The sequence below is a fragment of the Pogona vitticeps genome, chromosome 1, assembly GCF_051106095.1.
Source record: "Pogona vitticeps strain Pit_001003342236 chromosome 1, PviZW2.1, whole genome shotgun sequence".
NCBI classification, from domain to species: domain Eukaryota; kingdom Metazoa; phylum Chordata; class Lepidosauria; order Squamata; family Agamidae; genus Pogona; species Pogona vitticeps.
In genome coordinates this window covers 240,697,034-240,722,270 of record NC_135783.1, presented here as the reverse complement: position 1 = coordinate 240,722,270, position 25,237 = coordinate 240,697,034, and the positions used below count along the sequence as shown (strand labels likewise).

General features: G+C 43.9%; 1 protein-coding gene across 4 annotated transcripts; it reads right to left on the bottom strand.

Annotated features, from left to right (window-relative positions):
- Window positions 1-958: 958 nt before the first annotated feature.
- Window positions 959-24,111, bottom strand: RUFY4 (RUN and FYVE domain containing 4). Of its 4 annotated transcripts, none has more exons than XM_020805150.3 (13): window positions 23,975-24,111; window positions 20,651-20,763; window positions 20,404-20,467; window positions 17,454-17,560; window positions 15,976-16,104; window positions 14,561-14,667; window positions 13,700-13,843; window positions 12,670-12,733; window positions 9,258-11,186; window positions 7,485-7,591; window positions 5,225-5,371; window positions 4,773-4,904; window positions 959-3,128 (listed from the first exon to the last, which is right to left on the bottom strand). In XM_020805150.3, the coding sequence occupies exons 3-13, from the start codon at window positions 20,447-20,449 to the stop codon at window positions 3,026-3,028; spliced, it is 3,015 nt and encodes a 1,004-aa protein (XP_020660809.3). In that variant the 5' UTR covers window positions 20,450-20,467; window positions 20,651-20,763; window positions 23,975-24,111; the 3' UTR covers window positions 959-3,025. The 4 variants fall into 4 exon arrangements, with proteins under 4 accessions (XP_020660809.3, XP_072841372.2, XP_072841373.2 ...); XM_072985271.2 differs by having other exon boundaries at window positions 20,651-20,745; XM_072985272.2 differs by lacking the exon at window positions 13,700-13,843.
- Window positions 24,112-25,237: the final 1,126 nt, after the last annotated feature.

Here is a 25,237-nt window from a genome sequence, read left to right as displayed (position 1 = left end):
AAGCAGTAGTCACATTATGAAGGTGGGCAAGCCATGTCTACAAGGAAGAAGACTTTGCTGTTGCCCCTCCTCTGGTCTTTCTTCCCCATGAACGTTGCCATGGGGTAGTAGGGGCAGGATTTCTTGGGTACCAGTACTACAGGTAACTATATGAAAGTAAAGACCTGTCCAGAGTGGCCATTTTGGGTGTGGGGTAAATTGGGCTACAAAGTGTCTGTTGAGTTTGGGACAGGAGCGGTGTGCCATTTGTTGTGCTCCTCCCACTTAAACAGCAAATGACCCCTTCTAGCCCCATCAGCTGTCAATTAAGCACTTCCCCTGATCATTTGTGGAGGATCAGGGGAAGTAAAGTTATTTTTTTCACTTTGTTCCTCTCTCCCCTTTTCAGGCTTTTCTCCCTTCCCCCCTCCCTGCTTCCCTTCCCTCATTCTCTCCCACTTTCCTTTCAAATTCTACTTTGGTATCTGCAGTTGTTAGAAGCTGCTATCTCCTGGCTAACAACCTTGTCAAAAAAGAATGCATGCCCTACTGTTGGGCCAGAAAGATGTGCAACAGCTGTTAAAGAGGAAGGATGGATCGTTCTACGTAGATACACTTGTAGACAAGGTCTTGTTTCCCCCTGATCAAAACTGTGCCCTCAAAGATCAATACATCATATCTATGTGCCAGTGTGAAGAGGCCCTAAGTCAGCACTTCCAAGTTCTGCACCTTCCTCGTAATTCTGACTTCCTGTTTATTCAAAACTGCTTGTGGCTGGAAGTTCCAGGCACATATTGCTTTTAAAGGACATTTACAAGGGTAACGTTTGGTTACTGGCCAAACAATGGTGTTTTTTTCCATATCAGTCTCTTGGACCAACAACTGCCTACTGCCAACCTAATTCCTTCCTCTTTATTTTAGCTGAAAAAACTGGAGCACCAGTAAAAAACAGCTAACATTTAGTTTCTTTCTCTGAGCATTAAGATAATACCAGGTTTTATTGCTCTCATGCTAAAGATACATAACATTGCAAATCATGTTCCACAAGTAGCTCGATCAACATTCTTCTCCCAACTATTTTGTTTGCTAAATGAAAGAAAAAGAGAAAGCACATTATAGTGTCATCATTTTCGGCAGCATCTGAAATGTATAAAAGGTAGAAACATGAGAGGTATTTCTGCTAATATGGAGATACAGAAGGTTCTACATTCAATTCTATTATGCAAAAACGGGGGATGGAAAGAACTGGCATGAAATCATTAAAATGAGTTCCATTAATCTGAATTTCTTAAGTAACCACCCAATAATAATAATTTCTTTCATAACAATTACATGATGCAGTTATGAATCCCAGTTTCCTCCTTCAGAAGAAAAATAAAATAAAATACAGCAAGCTGCATTGCTTGCTACAGCAAACTGATGGCACAGAAACTGTCATCAGGGGAGGCCCATCCTGAGGGCCTTTCACAGATGAGTTCCCATCACCTGAAAATAATGTAAATTCTCTACTAGAATTTGAAACAAAACTCCTCTATGAGCTCAGCTGGCTTGGGAATGCGGTCTGGCTACAGCATGCACTGGGAAAATTTATCTCCTTTTATACTGCCACTGAAATAGAATACCAACAAATGTAACAAGGGATCTGGATTGGTTGGAGCGTGAACAGTTTCCCCCTTCTTTATCATTTTTGATCTATAGCACATTGATACTATGAAGTTTTCTCCCACCTTCTCCCTGTGAGGTCACTACTATCACCAGTTTCCAGAGTTTTCTTCAGTTCCAGAGTTTCCATCAGTTTCCTGAGTTTTCTTCAAGCTCAACAGTAGATTGCTGCACTTGGCAAATAATAATAATGCTAATAATTGCTTCTGTTGCTGCACAGACAAGGGCAAGAATGGGATTGGAGGGGGAGTTCAGTTGGGGCCAGGTAATATACAAATAAGCACTCCATGCAGCTGCCTCCCTAGACATCTCCACTTGCTGAAATTGAATATAAAGCTGGCTGATTGCTCTCTGCGCCTTACCCTAGGCAGAAAATATATTTTTGCCCTTTCCATCGCACTGTTAAATCAGTGTGTTATATTTCTTAAATGAGAAGGTTGCCAAATTTTCCAGTAGAGTAGGAAAAGCAGATTTTAAAAGGTACATCTTAAAAGGAAATTGTGTTATTCAAGTGCTTCCTGGCAATGAAGTTACTGTTATCATTGCTCTGATCCCATGAGTAATGTTGCATTGCATGGCATTAATGGGTTGTGTTATCATTACCAAAAAGCTAGGAAGATGTAGGAAAATACTCTCTGGCAGTCAATTCTGATATTGCACCAAATATTTATATAAAAAGAGAAAAACCAAAAGAATGTTTCCTTTGCCAAAGAGCACAGTATAAACCTGAAAATATCTTGTCAAAATGCCTCAAAAATGTTCTTCAGAAGTAATTTTTCAAAGTAAATATGTGCTACTCTTCTCACTTTAATAACTTAGGTGTTACTTACTACAGGTAGAAAACAACTTTGTAACGACTAGTTACATTGTTCATTGCTCACAAATGTCATTAGTAATATAACTGAATTACTTGCAACTAGTTATTTCCACTCTCAGGCAGAGAGTCTCGGCTGGATGAGGAAGCCTGCTTGGAAAAGCCAGCTCAAAAGTGACTCTCAAGTAACAGTGGAAAGCCTGAAACACACCTGAAATCTCCTTGTGCTGCTCAAATGTCCTTATGTTCAGGGTTGTTCACCAGCATCATCTAATAGGAACTTTTTTCATGTATGTGGGGCTAGAAGATTATATTTTTGCTCCTTTCAGAGCAAGTTAATATTAATTCCAATACAAATATAATTCTGAAGTTGATTCCTTGTCATTGTATCTAATCCTGGACATTTTTACCCACCCCACCCACCCCGCCTGCTCCCTCAGGTGAGCCTGCAACAGCGCCTCAAAGGAAGTCACATCCATTCCCAGAGAGCAGCCAGGGAGGGAGTGGTTGAATGGACTTGAGATGCTAGCTCCCCCGAGTGGCACAGTGTTGTCTGGTAGGTCCTAGGGCTCAGGTGCCTTGGCCATTTCTCTTCTGGTGACATGGCAGACAGCAGCGCTCCTTGTGTCCACTGCTCACAGAACAAGCGTGACACACAGTGTTCCGGCACAAACTGAAAGAGAAGGAAATAAGAACAACATCAAAGAGAAGAAGGGACAACTTTGTTGTTGAGAGCCGATTTACTGATCTGATGACCAGCATGTTTCCATGTGATATGAAAGCAGTTGCTCACTTATGACAGGTGGCTGAAATCAGGTTCATCAACTCTGTTGGCTGTTCATTCTCACTTACGTGATGGCAAAGGCCTAAATCCAGTTGCTAGTCTCAATCAGAGAAGATCCACTGAATCAACAGAGTTTACTTATCCATTTATTTAACCATTCTGCAGTTGATTCAACAGGTCTACTGTTGCTGGCACTAGTAATTGGACTGAGAGTGGAATCTGAAATACATCTACTAAGGTATATGTTCCACTGATTTCAGGGGTGCTTACTCCCAGGTAAGTGAACATAAGACTACAGTCTAACAACATTATACATGGTTACTCATATATTATAATATACTGATTTAGGTGTACTCACATGTCTGAATAAGCATGTAAAGAGGCAGGCTGCATAACAGTGATATTCTGCAAACTTAGGTCAAGAACATCTTTTAAAGGGGATGATAAATGCTTTTTATACTTTTTAATGTATTGCTTCTAGATTTTGTCACTGTGACATGGTAAATAAAAGATGACCATTTGAAAAAAATCAATTTAATATACTTCTGTCCCATTCAATTCACAGAAGCAGCAGAAGGCTGGTTTAAAGTGTCTCATGTGAAAATGATGTCTCTATTTTAAGCAGCCTCAACAGAATTGACAATTTCTAATGACCATAATTAGATTGTGCAACCTCTTCCTACATCAGAACAAAATTCAGAATCCTACCCAACACCTAGGCTCAGAAATTAAAATTAAAGAAGACATATTTCTTTGAAAACAACGTTCACACTGTGGTAGAAATGGCTTACTCTGAAAATCAACATCATTCCCTAAAACGTTTACAAAGCACTGAACGTGCTCTCTGAGATCCATGCTATACTCTCTTCCATGGTGATGTCCAGCATGGTAATGAAGTTATTCCCCTATGAATTAAATAAAGCACCATTAGCAGCCCAGAAGCCAAGGCAGCAGGAGGGAACAAGGGCTGACATGGCGCCTAAGGGCTCCGTCTTGGGTACTCCCACTCTACCCAAAAGCGATGCCTCTCTCTTAAAGAAGGCGTGGATTCTGGGGCAGGGGTGCCTCAAGGAATGCCTTCAGTGTCTGGAAAAACAACAAACAAATGGGCAAAACATATTTTTCGCTTTTAACCCCCACTCCCCCATGCCATGTAACTTAATGTAACATGACAAAGCCTAGCTGTTGAAATGGCAAGACCTGCATCTTGTGAGGTAGTTCTCATTTTGCATCAACTTTTGCCCTGCTCGCCATCTGCGAAAACCTCAAGGTCTTATTTTGGATCCAGACTTCCCCTCTCTGCAGCTGCTGTTTACTACACTGTCCCACTTTCTAACTTTAGAGGTGGGTGGACAAAATCTAGGGGGCTGGGAGCCATATTTGCTGTTCTCCAGAACCTGGAGGGCTCTGCATCTCCTCTAGTATCCCTACACCCTCTCCCAATTTTCTTTTGCAAATCACTCTGACAGAGACACTGTTCCGACTGCTCCTCCTTTCCTGGTTCCACACAAGTTAAATAAATGGATCAATTACCTGCACTGATATCGACGGGACATGAGCCGGAAATCCTTTTTGCACAGAGTACACATCCCTGAGTTCTGAGGAGCTGTACATGCCTCTGCAGAGGCAAGGCTTTCTGTCTTCTGCCACAGGGCATCCTTCTCCCTGAAGAGAGCAAGTGAGCACATAAGAGAGCAAGACAGATCACAACCTCTTGCATTTGCAAAGAGGTAATGAACACCAGTTGGAGGCCAAATCGATAAAGCACTGATTATAGAATTGCTAGGGATCACAAAGTTGATTTTGTTCAACCCCCTACTGATGCAAGGCAGTGAGTGAAGAACTTGGAAAAGTTACTTTTTTACTACACATCACATGCTAGCAAGGGATTCCAGGAGTTGTATCTCAGAAAGAATAACTTGTCCCAGGTTTAGGAAGAACACTACTCTCTTTCTTCCATCTTTTTTTGCTCTCCATTTGCTCACCGCAATAACTCCAGCAGCTTTTTTTTCATACTGTAGATAAGCTCCCTCTCTTCCAATAACTCTTGCTTATTTTTCTTCTCTTTTTCCTCTGATTCTTGGTGACTTTTCTCCAGCAGAAGCTGCAACTCTTTCTTTTCCTGTTGACACCTAAGCAAGAAGATAATACTTGTAGTCTTATTACATATGTTGTTTTTGCTACTGTGAGACATCATCATCCTTGACTTATGACAACGCTAATGACCTCCAAAAGGCCCTATCATTAATAACAGATTCTGCAAACACGAAGACTAGTATCCTGTTCAGTTTACCATAGGTATAATTGTACTTAGCAGCCGTGGTGCTGTCAAGAGGCACAGACACTTGCCTGTTTATGTGGTTGCTCATACAATCAGTTGCATGACCAGCCCTGAGAATGGAGAAGCAACCAGACCTCTCCACAATGCTATATGTTTGCAGTTATATGTGATGCAATAACTGGATGACATGTTCTTACAGTCCTGTTATGATTTTTCCCAAAGATTCCTGGAAGTCAGAGATAGTGAAGTGCTGTTACAAATACCTCCCCGCACTGCACCAAGGTTTCTAAGATGAGTGATGACTAGAGACGGTGGTACTTGTATTTGTATACAAATATGAACATACCAGCACAGGTGGCAATAACAAGGGCCCAGCCCCACGGGGCCGGATGGTCCACTCACTGATCCACCACGGACGGGGACGGCACAATTCTACCAATGGCTCTGCAGCATGCGATCTGCTCACCACTCCTGGCAGGAAGCCAAGCCTCGTTGCAAGGTTGAAGAGTGGCTCCCAGATCGCACGCTGCAGAGTCACCGGTAGAATCGTGTCATCCACGTCTGATCGGTGAGTGAACTGTCTGGCCCCATGGGGCTGGACCCTCATTAGCGCCACATCTCTAGTGATGACTGTATGGACTCCACAGGTTGACATACCGCAACTCCCAGAAGCCCTTGTCAGATAAACAATAGAAAAGCATGGAACAAATGTAGTCCAACAATCTCTGGAGAGTTGTACACTCCCAATGGCTGGTTTACAATGAAGAGGAAATGACTGTTAAATTTGTTTAAGCCTATAATATAGTTTAAGGCACCCCTGACTCTTGGAATCTCTCCTAGTGCTCTAGGCCAGTGGTCCCCGACCTTGGGCCTCCAGATGTTCTTCAACTCCCAGAAATCCTGGCCAGCAGAGGTAGTGGTGAAGGTTTCTGGGAGTTGTAGTCCAAGAACATCTGGAGGCCCAAGGTTGGGGACCACTGCTCTAGGCTGTCTCTTGCTCACTGCCATGGCCTCATGGCAGAGCACATGTGCAAGGAAGGATCAGGCAAAGATCACTGATCATAATGAGTAGAACAGCATGCCAAGGCAAGTTCACTGCCAAGACCCCAAGTGCTCTTTCACCAACACTCAGTGGCACACGGTCCTTGGAGGATATCCACAGCTCACCAAACACTGATCAAGAGCTAACTAGGAATTACCTTTGGCTAGGAAGTTATATGCTCACACACTCATTACTTTGTTGAGCAACCAACTGCTCCCACCTAAAGGAATGCCACTCTTACTACAGAACTGATGACAAATGAGTGCCAGAAGACAGATCATGTGCAGGCATATTTATGCATGTTCTATGACAGCCACTCATAACTCAGCACCCTCTAGACATACTGGATTACACTCCCCATCATCTCCTCCCAGAATGGCCTGCATGCTGACAAGTGATATGAGAGATGCAGTCCATCTTGGAAAACAGAGGACTGAGGAAATGCCATTCTGAGGCCACAATGAATCATGAATTGCTGGGAAAGGTATCTAAAGGAAGAGGGAGAGGTGGGGTATGAGAGTTCCTGCTCTGTGTGGGTCTCCGGGGTTGGCCTGTGAAAGCCCACCCATCAATCAGATTAAGGGGATTTGTGAATGGCAGAAAAAGTGCTTTGAACGAGCTCAGTTCCATGGCAGCCTTGGGCTGTCTGTACTGGCAGTGACCTTCCAGAGTCTCAGGCAGTGGTGGGTTCCTCTCATACCTTTCTCCTTGGTCCTTTTAATTGAAGATGCCACAGACTGAACATCAGATCAACATGTTCTTCTCCCCCTGAGCAAAGGGTCAACAGTGATGAAGTCATCAGCATAACAAGCACTAATGGTTGAGCCTCAGATCCCCTGAACACAAAGCATGCTTTCTACCAGAGCTATAGATAGTTCCTTATGAAAGGTAAGAGCTATCGAAATTGCTTCATTTCTCTCACCGGCTCAGCTGCTCCATGAGATGCTTTGTTGTGTTTTCCTTGGTTTGTAGCATCTGCCTTGCCTGCCGAACATTCTCTATTATTAGATCCAAATGGCTAGTAAGACACTGAGGAAAATTAGATAAGTGGGGGGAAAGCAATAAATAATTAGTAGTTTACAAGTCTTAGGGTATCATGCACACTATCATGCAAGCAAGGGTGCCTAGAATTCTTCAGTTCTTAAGAGGTTCCAAGGCTTTGGCAAAAGTTCCAAAATTGAGTGCTATATAGGTCCTTTCCTTCAGAAAATGCCACTGGTTATGGATTGCTAGAATTTGCAGCCACTTAGCTGTCTGGTGCCCAACGCTGAAAGTCCCTATATTAAGCCACATTTCTCCTTCCCCCAAACATGTTGTTTGCTGTTGTTTTGCCTTATATGCTTCCCCATAGTGCTAAAGCAATCCCTGGGAGGTTTACAACAATCAAACTCAGGTCATGAGCAGAGGCTTGACTGCGGTACTACAGTTCAACCAACATCATTTTACCTAATGCTTTGTACGTATTTCAGAACTGGCCTAGAAAACCTCTAGCTGTCCAGATATTTTGAGCCTCAGTGACCAAAGTCCCAGCATGCATGACTAATTTTGAAGGATTATGGGAACTACAGTGTGAAATGTTTGGCGGGCATAAAGTTCTTTAGTCCTGTTGTATAGAAATCATTAAAGAACGCAAGGAAGGACATGACGGGTCAAGCCCAAAGACCCATCTCATCTAGTATCCTGTTCCCAAAAGCAAACAAGAAAAGGCCAACACACCGAGGCAAGAGGGAAATCTTGGAAAAGTTACTTTCTGCATACAGCTCTGTGAATATCATAGGCAACATAGCTACAGTCCATACTGGCTGGTAGATTCTGAAAAGTGCAGTCCAGAAAGTAACCTTTCCAGATTCTGGGCACTAGCCCTCCCTTGACCTTTGACTCATAGATTTGTGATTTGCCAATCTTCTTCCCATGGAGGTGCCCCCTTCTCTTGCTGGAGGGGCTTAGAAGTCTCCCACAAGCATCCTCTCTTCAGATCCTTCTTTTCACGACACCAGAAGAACTATGGTAATCAAAGCAGTCACATTATCACCATCTCCTCTCTTCAGTTTAGTCTCTGTGTCAAAAACTATCTTCTGCTCCTGAGACTGAACCTTTGTCTGCAGCCTCCGTGCACAAAGAAGGTGCTGGTCTTTCTTATTCAGACTTACCCAACAACCAGGATAAAGTCCTCTTTGCTTTCCTGCAAAGAGACACCCAGACTAACTGACATTCCTTGGGATGGTAGTGTTCTAAGAGGGGTTCACTAACGACAACACTGGCAGCCTCAACAAGCTTGTTCAAAGGAAAGATGCCAGTTCCTTTTCAACTGGAATGCAACTTGCCCTAGGTCCTCTCTCACAAAGGAAGGAAGATGCCCATTTTCAATGGTTGTCTACAATCTACTCAGGGTCAGGATACCCTGCCTCCACATGTAGCAACATAATGTGCGTGAATCCAGGATGAGAACTCAAGTCGCTGGACTCGCTGTCAAGTTGGACTTAAGTCACACCGGTGGCTCAACTGGAACTTGACTCATATTTTTTTCCCAATGACTCAGAGTCAATTTGCGACTCAGAACCCACCCATTCCTTCCTCTCTGGGGAAAAAAGCTTGCTTTTAATAGGGACTCGGGACTTGGTACCAAAGACTTGGACTCCGAACTTGGACCCAAAGACTTGCCAACGTCCCTGGTGTGGATCAACAACATGCCTACCTTCCCATGAGCTTCAGTTCTATGTTTGGCACTACCACTCTTTTTTACAGGTCTTTCCAAACCATGCAGCTCATCAGCTTGAAGAACATCTTTGTCTGTGAGGCATGATCTCACTATTCCATAGGTATTTTTTTCTGCACTAGTACCCTTCTGCATCCCTGGACTTGTGGCCTCCTCATCCCCTACAGGCCACTCCCAGCATTGTTCCAACAGCTTCTTTGCCCTGCTAGTGGCCTGCATTTTTTCCTCCTCGAGCTGCTCCACTTGGTTTTTCAGCTGCAGACACTGCTGCCTCAGGGCAGAAGTCACAGTTTCATTTTCCTCCTGCAAGGTTTTCTGTAGTGCTTGGCTGGTGGCCTTCACAGCCTCCAATTCACTCCTTAGCTGTGTGACCTCTTGAGTCTGTCCTTCTAGAGTAGCAGCAGTGCTCTCTGCATGCTTCACCAAGGCCTCTCTTTCTTCAAGAAGTTGCTGCAAAGTGGCTTGGAGCTGCTGCTTGTCCTCTTGTAGCCCGGCCAGCTCCTTTCCAAAAGCTCCCAGTTGCCCCTTCAGTTCCTGTAAAGTTTTTTCATACCTGCCCTGTTCCTCAGCAATTTGAGCTTCCAACTGAGACTTCTTGCTGGTCACTTCCTGTAACTGAGCTTCCAAAGTAAGTTTTTCCCCCAAGGCTTTTTGGAACTGGGCCGACTGGTCTTGTAGGTTTCTTTGCAAGTCCTGTGCTCCTGCTTCTTTGTTCCTCAGGGCCTTCTCCTGTTCCTCAAGAGATGTCTGTAAAATAACAACATGCTCTTGACAAACCAACAGTTTCTTCTGAAGGTCCTCAACTTCTAGTTTTGTAAACATTAGGCTTTGCTCCCGAGACACCAAAGTTTCCATAAGAGTCTCCCTCTCCCTTTCCAGTCCTTCTATTTCTGCAAGGTTCCTCTCTAATTTCTCTCTCAGGAGACTCTTTTCCAACATGGTTTCTGCTGGCTTGTACCTCGTCCCTTCTGACAGTTCCTCAGTCATCCCCAGCTGGTCATGGTGGCTGTTCAGGGCTGACGCTTGTGTTTCCCGCCTCTCCAAATTCTCTTCACACGCCTTCAGTTTTTCCTGCAGCCCCTGACATCGAGAGACCATCAGCTGATGCCTTAGCTCCTGGGCCTTGATGTCCGCCAGATGTTTTCTCCTCTCTGCCTCCAGAAAACTCAGCCTTTGTTCCGCCTCTTCAAGACCCCTTTCAGCAGCTCTTTTCTTGTCCCTTGCCTCCTGGCATTCACTGGTCAAACTGGCAATCTTTTCTTCTGCTTTTCTGATGGACTCTACTACTTTGGCCATTTCCTGCTGTTGCTTTTCTTGTTCATCCATTTTCTCCCTGTATTGTTCTTCGTGCTTTGCTAGCTGTTCTTTCAGAGCCTGGTTTTCCTCAGAAAAGGTTTGTCTCAGGGATGTATTCTCCTCTTGTTGCTGGGCCAGCTTCATCCGCAAATCATCAAGCTCCGATGTCAATATTCTCAAATCCTTCTGTTTCCAGCAGCTGCCACCTTCAGACATCACCTGAGGTGGCCTCTCCACGTTTGTACAGAGATAGTGTTGGGGCTGAGAAAGCAAGGAATATAGTTCTTGGGTGGAAGAAATGTTGCTTGGTTGCTCCTTGCTTTGTTCCTTCAACTGGAGTACCTTCAATTCACTGCTTAGTCTCTGACCCTCTTTGTCTGCGACTGGAAGTTGGACCTGCCTTTCCATAAAATAATTCAGATTTAGGAGGGAACCCATCTGCAGCAGACTGTTCTTTCTGCGTCTCCAGACCCCAACCCATTTCTCCACTGAATTTTCTAGCTCAGGCCTGAGTAGATCATCAGGTGGTGTCTTCGGGCCATAGTGTTCTTTGGTTCTTAAAGAACCTCCATGAGTTTGGTTGCTCACAGGATCTCTGTGTGAACTGATCACCTAAAGCAAATAAATAAATAAATAAATAAATAAATAAATAAATAAATAAATAAATAAATAAATAAATAAATAAATAAATAAATAAATAAATAAATAAATAAATAAATAAATAAATAAATAAATAAATAAAGAAAGAAAGAAAGAAAGAAAGAAAGAAAGAAGTAAGTAAGTAAGTAAGTAAGTAAGCAAGTAAATAAGTAAGTAAAAGTAAGTAAAAGTAAGTAAGTACTGTAAGTAATTTGAGAAATTATCTCACTGGATCCCAAGGCATAACTACCAGCAGTTTTCATATGTTCCTGAACAAAAGCTGGTCCTGGGAAAACTTATTGTACCCTGCTATCGAACCAGTATTGGGGGTGGGATGAAGGATTTGTCAAAGAAGTGTTGGGTTTGGCAGATCAGGAACCAACAACTCCTCAGCCCTGCACATTTTCACACCAGATAGATGAATGCAATTGCATGATTTGTAGATGAATGGGAGCAGGTCTTGAACTTAGTATGGATGCACCTCTTTCAGTATGAGCTCTCTAAAACTGGCCCTGCAAATGTGAAGTGGGGAACTGGTTCTGAAGAGGGTTCTAAGTCTCTCCCTAACTCTGAGGATGATTTTACAACTTTTCTAAATATCAGCCTCTTTAAACAGAACTATATGAAAGAATATCTGCACATGAGTTGTTGGGGTTTTTTTTGTTGTTTTTTTTAAAAGCATATGACCCAACAAGACAGACTGATATCCCTGTCGGCCATCCAGATGCTGAAGCTGGCTCACACTATGGGTGAAGAATCAGCATGACAGTTCTTCAGAACTGCAGCTCTTGCAAGGGCAGGGTTGGGGAATCAATGAGCCTCCTGATGCTGCTGAACTTTTAACTCCCAGACGCTCTACTCAGCACAGCCCATGGTAAAGGATCATGGGAGTTGCAGTCCCCCACTCCATCCCATCCTAGATCTAGAATTATCTTTTACAGGATTTTGAGGGAGTCACTTAGTTATAATTTAGGATTAAGAGGCTGTTTCAGAAACAATTGTTTTGTGATGGAATCTAAATAATAGTTTATTATTATGTTTTGTAAGAACTGAATAGCTCTGAGAAGGGAATTGTTTGCTCTTTTAATACTTTGGTCTATAATTGCAGTTGGCCCCACCCAACGGGGCCAACGGTAAGGGGTTATTGGAAGTGGAAGAACAAAACATGGGGAGGGCCAAAGGGTCTCTACCTTTGGAATAGCAGTTGAGAGTAGGAAGAATCCAAGGGCAGCTTATCCAATTTATCCCTGGAGGTCAAGGTTACTGAATCACAGCCCTCCTGTGATGGGTGTGTGTGCAGGGAGGACACAGAACCTTGGACCATTTCAAGGAATGTGAATGGAAGCTTCAGGGTACACCAGTGCCTCAAAGCCATTGCTCAAGATAGGAGTGTATTTCTTCTGACAGGGAGTAGTTTGCTGTTCAATGGGACAGGCAAGGAAGTGGAACTATATACCTCAGAGGTTGGTTTCTCCACCTGGGTGAGGCTAGTAGATGGAACAGTACATCGCGGCAAAGCCCTGCAAGAAACAAAAGCAAGGTATCTGCACGGATGCTGGAAAACACCTGTATTTCATTTCCCCACCTCAGGGCCGTTTGATGTACTTCTTGGGAGGAAGGACTGGCTTTCCAGACAATCTACATCTTAGGCTAAGAGCCGGGGCCTCCATAATGTTCTACAAGTTGTTGGAATTGAAGGATCATGGGAGATGCAGACCAACCAGATGAGGAGGATCTCAGCTACTCACCCACGTCTCAGGCTAATGGACTGAACCTGCATCTTCAGTCAGAATGTTACTTAGAAACAGGAGGAAGGAGGAGATCCAGTGGGCTTGTGAACCATGGGGAAAAGGCATACAGAGAGAGAGAGAGAAGGTCATGAGGACAAGATAATGGGATGCTGAATAGCAAACAATCCCCAGGGACATGTAGGAGTTGGTGTGAGCTAGAGAGAGAATAAAGGAAAACCAGCAGAATAAATATGCTGACTCAGGGAAGGTATCAATAGAGAGGTGGGGAGAGTAGTGATGAAGATGGAACAGGAGAAGTGGTGAGACATAGTGTATGTGTTGCTCGCCAATAAAGACACCTATTTTATTGCAACGTAGCATTGAGTGGGCAATGTATATTTCGCCAGATGGTGTTGAACTACAATTGCTGTCATCCTGTATCATGGTCTACATTGGTTAGAGCTAATGGAAATTGCAGCCCAAGAGCCCCTGGAGGGTCATATACTTTTCACCTCTGAGACAGAAAAATAACTAAAGCTCATCCTGACAGGAGGTTTTTATCTTCTCTGGTGATAGTCTAGCCAGTTCTCTGACAGTGAGGAATATAACATTCACAGTGAATATGTGACAGAAGAAAAAAATCCTTCCATCAAAGTAACCCCAAAGTACTATGCTCAGAAATTTCAGCATAAGGCAGTTGCATCTGTATTCACAGTCTTCTTAATTTTGGCCAAACCTGTGCGTCTTGCTACTTACTCAGAGCCCATTGGCCAGGCAACATCCAGATCTGCTCGGCACAATGCCAGGTGGAAGGCAACACCATCCAATTCATAGAGGGAGCTCAATATGTCCAACCACAGCTTTTGGTCAAGGAAAGGGCTGCGTGCATAGTACCATTCACTGGAAGGAGCAAAGCGTTAGCAGATCCTAAAATCTCTAGTTTAACCTCTTGCCACCTTTCCCAATGTCAGTGAGATCAAAGGAAACATAAATGGTTTTGAAGCAGGGGACAACCGTTCTAGTCATCTAGCAACTTGAGAATTCAACATTAGAGATACACACCCTGCCTCAAGTACCTCTCTAGCAACCGTGAAAACACCCTGTCAGAAAAAGAAAATGCAAAAAGAAGAGAGTTTCCAAACAGAACTCAGGCACAGAAGGAAGACATCTCAGAAGGCTATGTTTCTTGTTAAAACACGCAAAATATTTTGGCCTCTTGCTATTCTGAGGCCTCCTTCAGAGGAAAGGAGAAAAAACAGTCTGTGAAAATTCCTGGGGAAAGGACATCCAATACTGGTAATTACTCATATTACTTCTGATTCCTGAGTTGAGCTAGCCCTAATACATATGGCTCTACCTTCTGACTCCAACATAAGGCAACAATGCCATGGGCCCTCAACTACTGCCTTTCTCCTTGTGGCCCAACCCTACTATCTCCTCAGGAGAAGAGTCCTCCCTGTTCCTTACTCTTTATCCCAACTTCTCCATTGTCTGGCTCCTTGTTTTTGGATCACACTGCCAAGTTCACAACCTTCTCCTGAATCTCAAGTTTCATCTCTTCTCAACATTCAGTAAAGTTGAAAGCCTTACACTTCTCCCACCTTTGGTTCACCTTACCTGGTCACCTGTGGCTCCATAAAGCAAAGCTGCAAGGTCTCGGCCAGTTGTTGATGGACCAGGCAATAGCGGATGAAAGCACGGCCCCTTCCCACGGGTGTTTTCAGCTGCCAGGACAAACAGATTGGTGCTTGGATGCACATTCAAAAGGAGAAAGCTCTCTAAAATGTCAGTCTGCTACAGTATTTTTCATTCACTCCTTCTCTCCCCAACCTGGGCTACCATGTGTCCTCTTAGAAGCTTCACTAGCTTGATGCCAATGCAGGGAACCTTCATCAGTATTACCCTACCTTTTGTTTAAAACAATCCACCTCTCTGTTTCATGCCAATTAGAAATGACACCATGCCAGTGTCTTTATTTGCCCATACTTCTACCTTCTCATGTAGGCATGGTTATGTATTATGCACCTATTACTTAAAAATATTTTTAAAACTGCCCGTCATTCCTGGAGCCAGGATGTTTGGCTTTTATTTAACTCTACAACAAGAGTGGGAAACATGTGGTTCCAGACATTGCTGGACTGCCGTCTCTATTAACTTTAGCCAGCAGAAAAAGCTGCATGCACAGAGCTTCTCTTGTATACTAATTTAAGGTACATTCACTGCAGAAGTGAAACCTAAATTTAATAAGGAAGTATTCAGCCATGCTTTTAAAAAAACATAACATAGCAACCCCATGCATCCAGTAGGACTGGCTCCTTGGTTATGTTTAAGGGTGGAGCCAGAGCATAGGGAAAAATATGTTTATTTGGACTACAGCAGCCAGATTTCCCAAACCAGCACAACTCTGTAATCCAAAAAACATAATGTCTCCAAGTTCTGGTCATACCCTAACACACTGAAGGCTCATCAGAGCTTGGAAATCTTACTTTTTTGGACTAGAATTCCCAGAATTCCCTGAGGCTAGGGGATTCTCAGAGTTGTAGTCCAAAAAAGCAATGTTACCAAGCTCTGAGCCGAGTGCACTGGTCTTAGGGTGCACTAGGATGCCTATTTCATCACATCTGTGAAGTGCAGAATTCATACAAATGAAGGAGGAACAACTGTTTTGCAAGGTGAAACTGAAAGAGAGCAAGCACAATTTGAAGGGATCAAGAGTTTGCTGTGTGGCCTTCCACTGGTGAAAGCTGCTTGTGAAAGATCTATTAGCAATGGGCCATTGGCATTTTAAGGAAAACATGAAAGGCCCACTGTTAGTGGACACATCTTTACTGAAAGAAAACAGTGCACCTACTCTAATGCATAAAACATGTAAACAGTTCAAAAGTAAGCCCTACACTCTTAAAGAACCCTTAATGGCTGGTTGTTCCTGGTGATATGGAGACGGTCTCCAGTAAAAGATCTCTATTGTACAACATCTCTTCTTCCCTTTCCCTCAGCTGGCCAGGGAACCCCATCTTCTGTCCCAGTCTTACCTTGTCCAGGAAAGTGACATGTTGCACCCCTGCGTGTGTCCCGCCATGCAGCTTTGTCAGGATGCGGCTCAGAAAGTCCCAGTAATCCTTCTTCTGCCCAAATAAGTTTCTTTTCTCTTTCAAATCATACTAGAATGTTAATGTGAAACAGGTATAATGAGAGTACAGTATTCTTTTTTCCTAAGTTTTATGTATGTTTTTAAATCTGCCCTATTATTGTTAGCTATTTTGAATGTTCTTGTTTCCTAAATATTTTTTTAAATAATGCTCAGGGCCATGAGGATCCAGTGGAGTGAGATTTAGTGGTGCAAAAGAAAAGTCTCATCTCCAAAGAAAGTAGGTAACTAGACAGGCAGGTATTTATTTAACTAATTCATGGACCAAAGCAAAATAAAGCACATACAGTCAATCAAGCCAACATAAAAAAATGGAAGATTAAAAGTTAAAACTGCTACATAAAAATTAATATATGTTATATATGCATGCATGTTATATGTGTGTACCTATAAGAAAAATAAGACTATGTAGAACAAATTAATATTGCTAAAATGCAGGTAAAATAAATAATGGGTTTTATCAAGCTACAGTCATACTCATGGTTTAGAGTCTCCCTGATGATTTGCAGCTATAGAAACCAAACATTTCTCCCTGCATTAGGCAGTTTTACTGCAAACAAAAGAACAGTCTTTGTTACATTGTAGTTTGCCTCTTGAAATGGAAAGCTCAAATTTGCTTTTGTTCCACAATGTTTCAGCCTCTTTAACAAAGTAACTTAACAACATTCTCTGATGTCACTATGTAACTTACAGTGGAGAATACAGTGGGTCAAATCTTCCACAGCTCATTTTCCAATTTATTTATTAATTTATTAATTAATTAATTAATTAATTTATTTATTTATTTATTTATTTATTTATTTATTTATTTATTTATTTATATCCCGCCCATCTGATCAATTGACCACTCTGGGCGGCTAACAACACTTAAAATAAAACAATTTAAATATAACATAAATATATAACACCAACAATCAATTGTTCAAAATGGAAAGAAAAAAAGAGAAAAAAAACATAAATCAAATAGTGGCTGGAGGGAAGACCTGCTTAAACTGCCAAGTTTTCAATTGGCTTTTGAAAATGCCCAGAGAAGGGGCCATGCAAATCTCAGGAGGGAGTTTATTCCAAAGGCGAGGAGCCACTGCCGGGAAGGCCCGGTTTCTTGTTTTTCCTTCCGGGCCTCCCTCGGCGTTAGGCTCCTCAGCCTCACCTCCTGGCTAGATCAAGTGATACAGGTAGATTTTGTAAAAACTAGGAACCATGTTGATCTATATCAACAAACTACCAGTTCCATCAGAAGCAGGTCTTTTGCAAAGCCAATAGGTCCTAATTGTTCATTCAAGACCAACCCAGCCCAAATTCTTCGTATTACAAGGGAGTCAATCTGGAGAAAGCCTTAATGCAGTCTATTTGGCCCCATACCTGCAAAAGGAATTCCAGTTGGGCACAGAACTGTTGCAGCTCCTGACTACCATCTGTCACTGGTAGCCCTTTTTCATGGTAATTTGCATTTAACTCAGTCACAACATCTAGACAAAGGGAGGGCTGTGATTAGTCACCTTCTAAAATATAAAATGCCCTGCTACTGTATGACATCTTTTGAAGCTAAACTTGGCCAGGAAGTGCCAAGAGGTTTGTAGGCATACATCCTTTTGGCAGCAACTTCATTGTCTGTATCTCCTTATGCCCTAATTGATTTCTCCAGAACTCCACTCTTGGGCTTCTAAACGAAATAAGAGACTTCCACCAAAGTCCATTACTTTGTGCTCTATCAGTGCATTGGCTATTGGCTGGAATCCAATAACTCCTCTGACCAAACAGATTCAACTAGCAATTTAAATCCAACACAGTAAAACTTTATTTTCAAGGCTTCACCACAACATAAATAATGCTAGATTGATTAACTCTTAAACAACCTTACCTCTAGTAACCTTTTCCTGAACTTCGAAGCCAACTGTTCCTTTTGTGTAAAGACATGCCATGTGCTATATGGTGAGCTGTAGTATTTCCACTTAAATTGTAACTATAATGTCTAATTGAGATGACATTTGCATATGTTAGTTTAAATGAGCATACAGTGGTGCCTCGCTTGATGACATTAATTTGTTCCAGCGAAATCGCTGTAGAGCGAAAACATTGTCAAACGAAATAAAAAAACCCATTGAAACATACGTATTGAAAACCATTCAATACGTTCCAATGGGCTGAATACCTGCTCGTCCAGCAAAGATCCTCCATACGGCGGCCATTTTCGGTGCCTGTAAAGCAAGGAATCCGTCCTAGAAAACAGTGGGGGGCCATTTTCTTCAGCCGGTGGCCATTTTGAAATGCGGCGATCAGCTGTTTGCTGATTGTCGTAAAGCGAAAATAGGCTCCCGAAGCAGGGAAGCGATCATCACACAGAAAAAAAAACCCATTTAAAATGTAGAGCGGATTCGTCGTAGAGCGGGGTAATCGTCCAGCGGGGCACAACTGTATGCAGATTTAATATCCTTTTTGTGAAGAATGTCCTTTAGTGTTCCTTGTTTTCCGTGTCCTCCTTTGTGATGATGGAGCAGTGGCAATGCTAGGTGGTAACAGAATGTAGCCAACCCAGTTTGAAAAGGACCAGAACGATGTAACCCTGTTCCACAAACACACACTCTCAGATGACTTACGAAGGGCTTTCATATTCTGGAGGCTGGGACATCTTGGTACTGGTATAGAGACCATAAGAAATGCTGTGCAGAATCGGGCCAAAGACCTCTCAGTCTAGAGAATCCCCTACAAAGGAGGAGCAGGCGCTGCTCTCAGTCATCCCTGAGTGCAGGTCATGTAATAACAGTCTCATGTTAGAGAAAGCCAGATTTCAGTTGAATATCAGGAAAAACCTCCTACTTTTTACAGCAGTAGACCAATGGAACCAACTACCTTGAGGGTGGGGGGAGCTCTCCAACCCTAGGAGGCCTCCAAGAGAAAGCTAGACAGCCCTCTGTCTAATATAGTCTGGATTCCTGCATTGAGCAGGGCGTTGGACTAGATGGCCTTAGGGGGTCTGTGAAGGGATGTTCTTCTCATTAGGACTTGCCCTCTCATCTTACAAAACCCGAAATCTCAAGGAATGGGATACTACAGACCTGACAGCCCTACCCCTCCACTAGTACATCCAAAGATCCATGTTGGTGGCCATCAGAGTCCAATGATAACTAGAGGGACACAGGTTCCTCACTCCAGTTCTTGAGTCCCTTATACCTGAATGCCACAGTAGTGCCCGGTAGGTAAATAATGACAGATTCAGTTTCTGGCACTTCCAGTTAAAGCAGAGGTGGGAAGCCTTTGGGCTTTGGGGATAGAATCCCATCAGTAACTGCAGAGGGTAACTCGAAGGGTGGCTTGCATGCAGAGTTCCAACAGAGTTGGCAGGGTGGATTGCTCTGTTATTGTATTGATTTTCTCTGCCTTGTAGTTTACCCATTCAGTGGCGATTGCCCCACTGAAACCAATGGGGTTTACACATACACAATGGAGGTAGTTAGTTCCCCCTGGCATAGCTGATGTATCAAAGACAGAAGGACATTGCATGAATGGAAAAAAGCAAGCAGGATTTCACCCAGTTCTGAACTACAAATCACACAATTCCTTATCATTGAGACTTCTGAGAAGCTCAAGACATTTGGAGAGGCAAAGGTTGGAAATTCATAGAGCAGGTGGGACAATGATTGTTCTTTGAAACCTATTGAGCTGGACCATGGAATGTTGCCAGGATAAATAGGAACTGGCCAGGTAAATAACTGAACTGATTTGTTTCTTTTCTGTTCTACACCCACGAGCGCTGCAATAAAACCAATAACATAAAACATTCATTTAATCACAACTTAATATTACATATATATGATAGAATGATACTCTCCTGTTGTCAAATGTATTTTACACACTACGTTGTCAATGAGTGAAATTAATCAGTTCTTTATGTATTTAACACAAAATATTCCTCCTACCCTTGTGGTACATATATACCACTCTGGGCAGATAACAACAACAATTAAAACTGTATGTTTTAATATTCTGGAAGATTCCAGAACACTAACAACAGCAATAATAATGTGATCAAATCAGGCAGATTTTATTTGTATTAAAATAATGCAGGTAATTGAGAAATATGGCCAGCCTCAAAATCAGTTGTGGCCCTCCAGATATTTTTGGATTCGAGCTCCTAGAGTCCTTCACAATTCACTATATTGTTCAGGGCTTGTGGGAGTTCAAAAGGGGAAAAAGGCTGGAGGGCCAAAGTAATCCACCCATCTTCAAAATATACCTCATATAAAAGTCACTGGGTGTGACAATGCTCACAGGAGAGGAGGAAGCAGAAGGTGGTTTTCCATGACACACTTACTTTTTAAGTCCTTGATGACATGAAGAAGCTCTCTGGAACTCTCCATGGCTCTGCTTCACTTTGTCTGCAAAGGGAAGTGCCATTCATTGAGGGGATGGTGTAGCAGCCATATAAATTACTGCTATTTCAGTATGCTTATTCATGTCCATCTCATTGTCTCTCCCTTCCTCTAGCCCTTATCCAAGAAATAGGGGATTGTAAAGCAGGGAGCTGTATCACACATGAATCCCAATCATCCCCTACTCACCTTTTCTGTTGCTCCTTCTTCCATGAACAATGTAGAGGGGTGGGTGTGTGCAAAGCAACTGCTCTTTCTAGAACCTCCAGTGTTGATTAGTGGTCCTGGAGAAACAAGGGGACCTTCAGGGGACAATGATATCAAAAGAAAAGCATGAACGTGTAGTAGTAGTCATTCCATTATTCCATGGGTTCATAGGCATCCTTCAGTCTCGAGAGACTATGGTAACGTGCTCTGTATGGAGGACTTGGAACAGTGTCTAGTGTTTTGACGCTGTACACAAAGCTGGAGTGTCCTCTCCAGGGCACGAAGCCTAGGTAAAATAATATGGAGGATAGGTTGTTACCCAAGCAGCAATGGAAATTTATTGGGAAGTTGCAATTGTATCTATTTCCTGAACAGCTTACATATGTTTTTAGGGAAGGAACGATTGCTCAGAATCTTGAGTCTTTTCTGGGTGGGGAAGGAAAACTGAACATCCATGTTTTTCCTTTAGCATTAGACCAGTTCTAATCACAACTGAGAATGCACCTGCAAAATTATTACCCCTAAGTGTAAGCATGTGTTTTTGGAGACCAAGATCAAAGATCATTCACACTACAATATTCCCAGCCCTAATGTGTGGATTTGACAGATGGAGGGAAAGCTGACCAGAAAAAAAAGACTCAAATGTGGTTTGGAGGAGAGCTTCACATATGCCAGGGAGTGTCAGAAATCCAAATAAATGATTTCTACATCCGATCAAGCCTGAAATCTCATTAGAAACTAAAATGACTAAACTGAAGCTATCATAACTTCAGACGTATCATGAGAAGACAAGATTCACTGGAAAAGACGCTGAGAAAAGGTAAGGGCAGTAGGATAAGAGGAAGAGCTAACCAGAGATGAATTGATTCAGTACAGGAAGCCATGGTCTCTAGTTAGGGCTGCTAACAACAGAACCTTTTGAAGATCATTAATTCATAGGACTTTGGTGACACCAGACTCCCCTCACAGAAAAGAAAAGTTACTTCATTTTGGAGTACAACTAAATTACTCCAGCCAGTATAGCCCCTGATCCCCACACGGGGATAACAATGAAGCCATTCAATGCTTCATCTATGCTGTCAGGGATGGTTTAACTGTGAATTCCTGCATTAGCAGGATGGTCTAAATGACTCTCAGGATCCCTTCCACCTCTACAGTTCTATGATTTATAATTCTCATATTCAAAAATCTTCACATCCAGCCTTGTCCTATTCTGCTACCTCAGGTAAAGAAAAGGTTGATACCTTCCTTCTACCCTGTTTCCCCGAAAATAAGACAGGGTCTTATATTAATTTTTGCTACCAAAAAAAACGCATTAGGGCTTATTTTTCAGAGAATGTTTTATTGTTTTCATGTACAACAATCTACATTGATTCAAATACAGTCCTGTCATCATCTTCCGGTTGCTGCACAATGGTGGAGGGTGAGGTTTCAATTAACTAGGGCTTATTTTTTGGGGGGCTCATATTATGAACATCGTGAAAAATCATACTAGGGCTTATTTTCAGGTTAGGTCTTATTTTCAGGGAAACAGGGTATGTACGAAGTCCAGAATATTGGCATCAATATTAACAATGGATTATCATACTCTATTAGCCAACCATCAGCACAGCATTTAAACAGTGCAGGGTGGATGTTGTGGCATACAGCTCCGAAACTTTGCTGCGCCATCCCACAGCCACTGCTGGCTAAAGCACCTATCACGTTCTACCTAATGGTAGTGCTAGCTTTGTTCGGTCCTCCTGCTGAATCCCTTGATTTTCACAAATGTATGAAAAGTGTCAGAGATCTCTCAGTCCTGCCACAGACTCAGTTTTTACCCCATTCCTGCACGCGCAGTCCTCTCGAGGCTCCACGCTCCACACCCCAGGGAGCCTCAGCGTGTGGGGACCTCTCAAGAGTAAAAGCAACAGGAAAAATGACACCCCAAGAAACCTGAGGATTAGTCATAGTGCCTACAGGATAGACCTTTGGTCTAGATGGGTGGGATAGAAATAATAATAAATAACTAAATAAATAGTCTCTAACCTCCAATTGAGGACAAGGCCATGCACTGGAATCACAGCAATTAAGACAGCTTCGCAGAGCTGAAGCTTGCCTTCAGACAACCTGGGATTCCTGCATTTTCCCTAGTTTTCTCTACAGTACTTTTGCACAGTCCCAAACCTGACCTCACGTACCTGAGAAGCTGGAATTCTACAATGCACTGTATAAAGGCTGGCTCCTTGAACAGCTTGTGCCTGTGGGCGCATCCAGCCAGACTGAGGTGGCTTGCATGAGGAGCTTCCTCTTTCGCCTGGGAGTCATTTCTTTCCAAAGGCAAAAATAGGACACTCCGGCAGATGAGGAAATCCCCGGATTCCAGGAAGGGCAACAGAGACCAAGGCCTGGTCTTTGCACAGCTAGTACGCCTATGCACATCCAGTCCACAAAGGGCCGCATGTGCTTTCTTGAACTGCATCCCACTTTAGGCAGGCAAGACGTCTTGGGCAGCAGGCCCTGAGAGGCAGAAATGGCTAGCTTTTCCCTGTGCCTCCTTATCTTCCTGGAGGTGTGTGTCCGTGCCGGGGCTTGTTTTATTCCCCTAAACTACTCTGCGGCTCTCATTATGTGATGGAGAGGGATGCTATTCTAGAACCATTATTCATCCAGCAGTACCATCAGCTGAAGCCTGTGAAATGGCAAGGGGCCACCATCTTGCCTGGGGAGGCAAAATAACTTTTGCTGGGTGAATCCAGCTACCCCCCCCCCCCAATTCAAATGCAAGTGAATGCCATCTCAACTCCAAAGAGCACCTCTGGGGAGAAGGGAGGGGCAAATGGCCCTGCTGGCACTCAGGGGCGGGCAAAGGGTGCCCTCCAGAAGTTGTTCGACCGCCACCCCTATCAGCCCGAGTCATCATTTCCAATGCTGAGGAATGCTGGAAGTTGGGAGTCCAAAACCATCTGGAGGGCGGCATTATGCTTGGCTTTTTCCACAAGAGCTCAGGGGCGCCCCGTTACTCGTTAAGGCTACGCGATCTGCGCGCGAGGGGTCGAAGGGCCTGAAACCCCGGAGCAGATTAGAGCCGGACAATTCCGAAACAAGTCCTGCAAGTTCGGAGAGGGGCGAAGTCGAAAACGGACGGGAAGGCCACACCGCCTCCCTTTTCACTCGTCTTTGCAACCGCCAGCCTCCGCCGGGGAGGGACAGGGCCGGGGCGCGGTAATGGCGCGGCAGGGCGAACCCCCCCCTTTTTTTTGCCGGCCGGAGGGAGGGGCACAAGCCCGCTCCTTCGCCCACTTTCCTTTACTTAGAAAGACTCACCCCCACGTGACTTCTTCCCCCGCCGAACTTCGGCCCAGGTGGGACGCGAGGGGCGAGGGCTTCCCTCTGGCCATCTGCGCGGGAAGCGCTTCGGAGGGAGCTCGCCCCCCCCCGGTCCACCTCCGCCTCCACTTCACTTTCCTGGGCCGAAGGCGGCACACGCCAGCTTCCTCCCCCGGGAGGAAGGCCGAGCGCGGCCCTCGGGGTGGGTGGGTCCGGCGACCCGGGCGCTCGAGAGGGAGGAAGGAGGTGGCCGCGGCGCATGTGGGTCCTGCCGGGGGTGGGGGCGAGACGAGGTGTATAGCCTTGGGGAGGGGGACCTTTGGCTCGCCAGATCTGTGTGGCCGCCTCTCCAACCCTTGCCCTCAGCCCCGCCGCCCTCCTAGCCCCCGGGACTCATCCTGCTCCGAACGGCCTCGCGCCCGAGCAGAAGCTGTCGGGAGAGGTAGACGAGCAAAATGGGGCAGCTGCATCTCCTTCGGTCCTTGGAGGGCCCAAAACTGTCGGGTTGCTGTCCCGAGCGGGCGGAGGGCAGGGACATTTGCCATTGCTGCGCATGGGCATGTTGTGGGTTGACATGACTGATGCAGAAGCTGACATATAATGTTAGGGGGGCCTTCAAACACATTTATTTCAGCGTGAGTTGCAGGCTGCTTGATCCGACACACATATTTCTGTTTTGCTGGTCACTCTCGTCAAGCATGTTTTAAATAATGAACTCTTAGACTTTAGTCTCTGTTGCACTATCCCAGAACTAAAAAAAAAAATACGAATATTCCTTAATTCCCACTCCTTCAGTTGCTGGATACATCAATGGCAATCAAGTCAGTGCTGTGATTCATTAAAAAGGGTCATGAATATAACTTTTGACTGTTTATTGTGGTTGTTCAAGATGTTATACCATGTTTCCCAAAAATAAGACAAGGTCTTATATTAACGCATCAGGGCATATTTTCAGGGGATGTTTTATTTTACAGTCATGTCATCTAATTGCTGCACAATGCTGCACAATGGTGGAGGGCGGGGTTTCATTTAACGAGGGCTTATTTGGGGGGGGGGGTAGGGCTTATGTTACGAGCATCCTGAAAAATCATACTAGGGCTTATTTTCAGGTTAGGTTTTATTTTCAGGGAAACGATAGCTTTCCTGAATGATATTTGCTGAACAGGTGATCTGAAGATGGTCACCTGATTGTCCAAAGAGCTAATTCAGGTACCTGGACTTGCTTGGTAGTATCTCTGAGCTGTCTATTCTCGTGGGTCA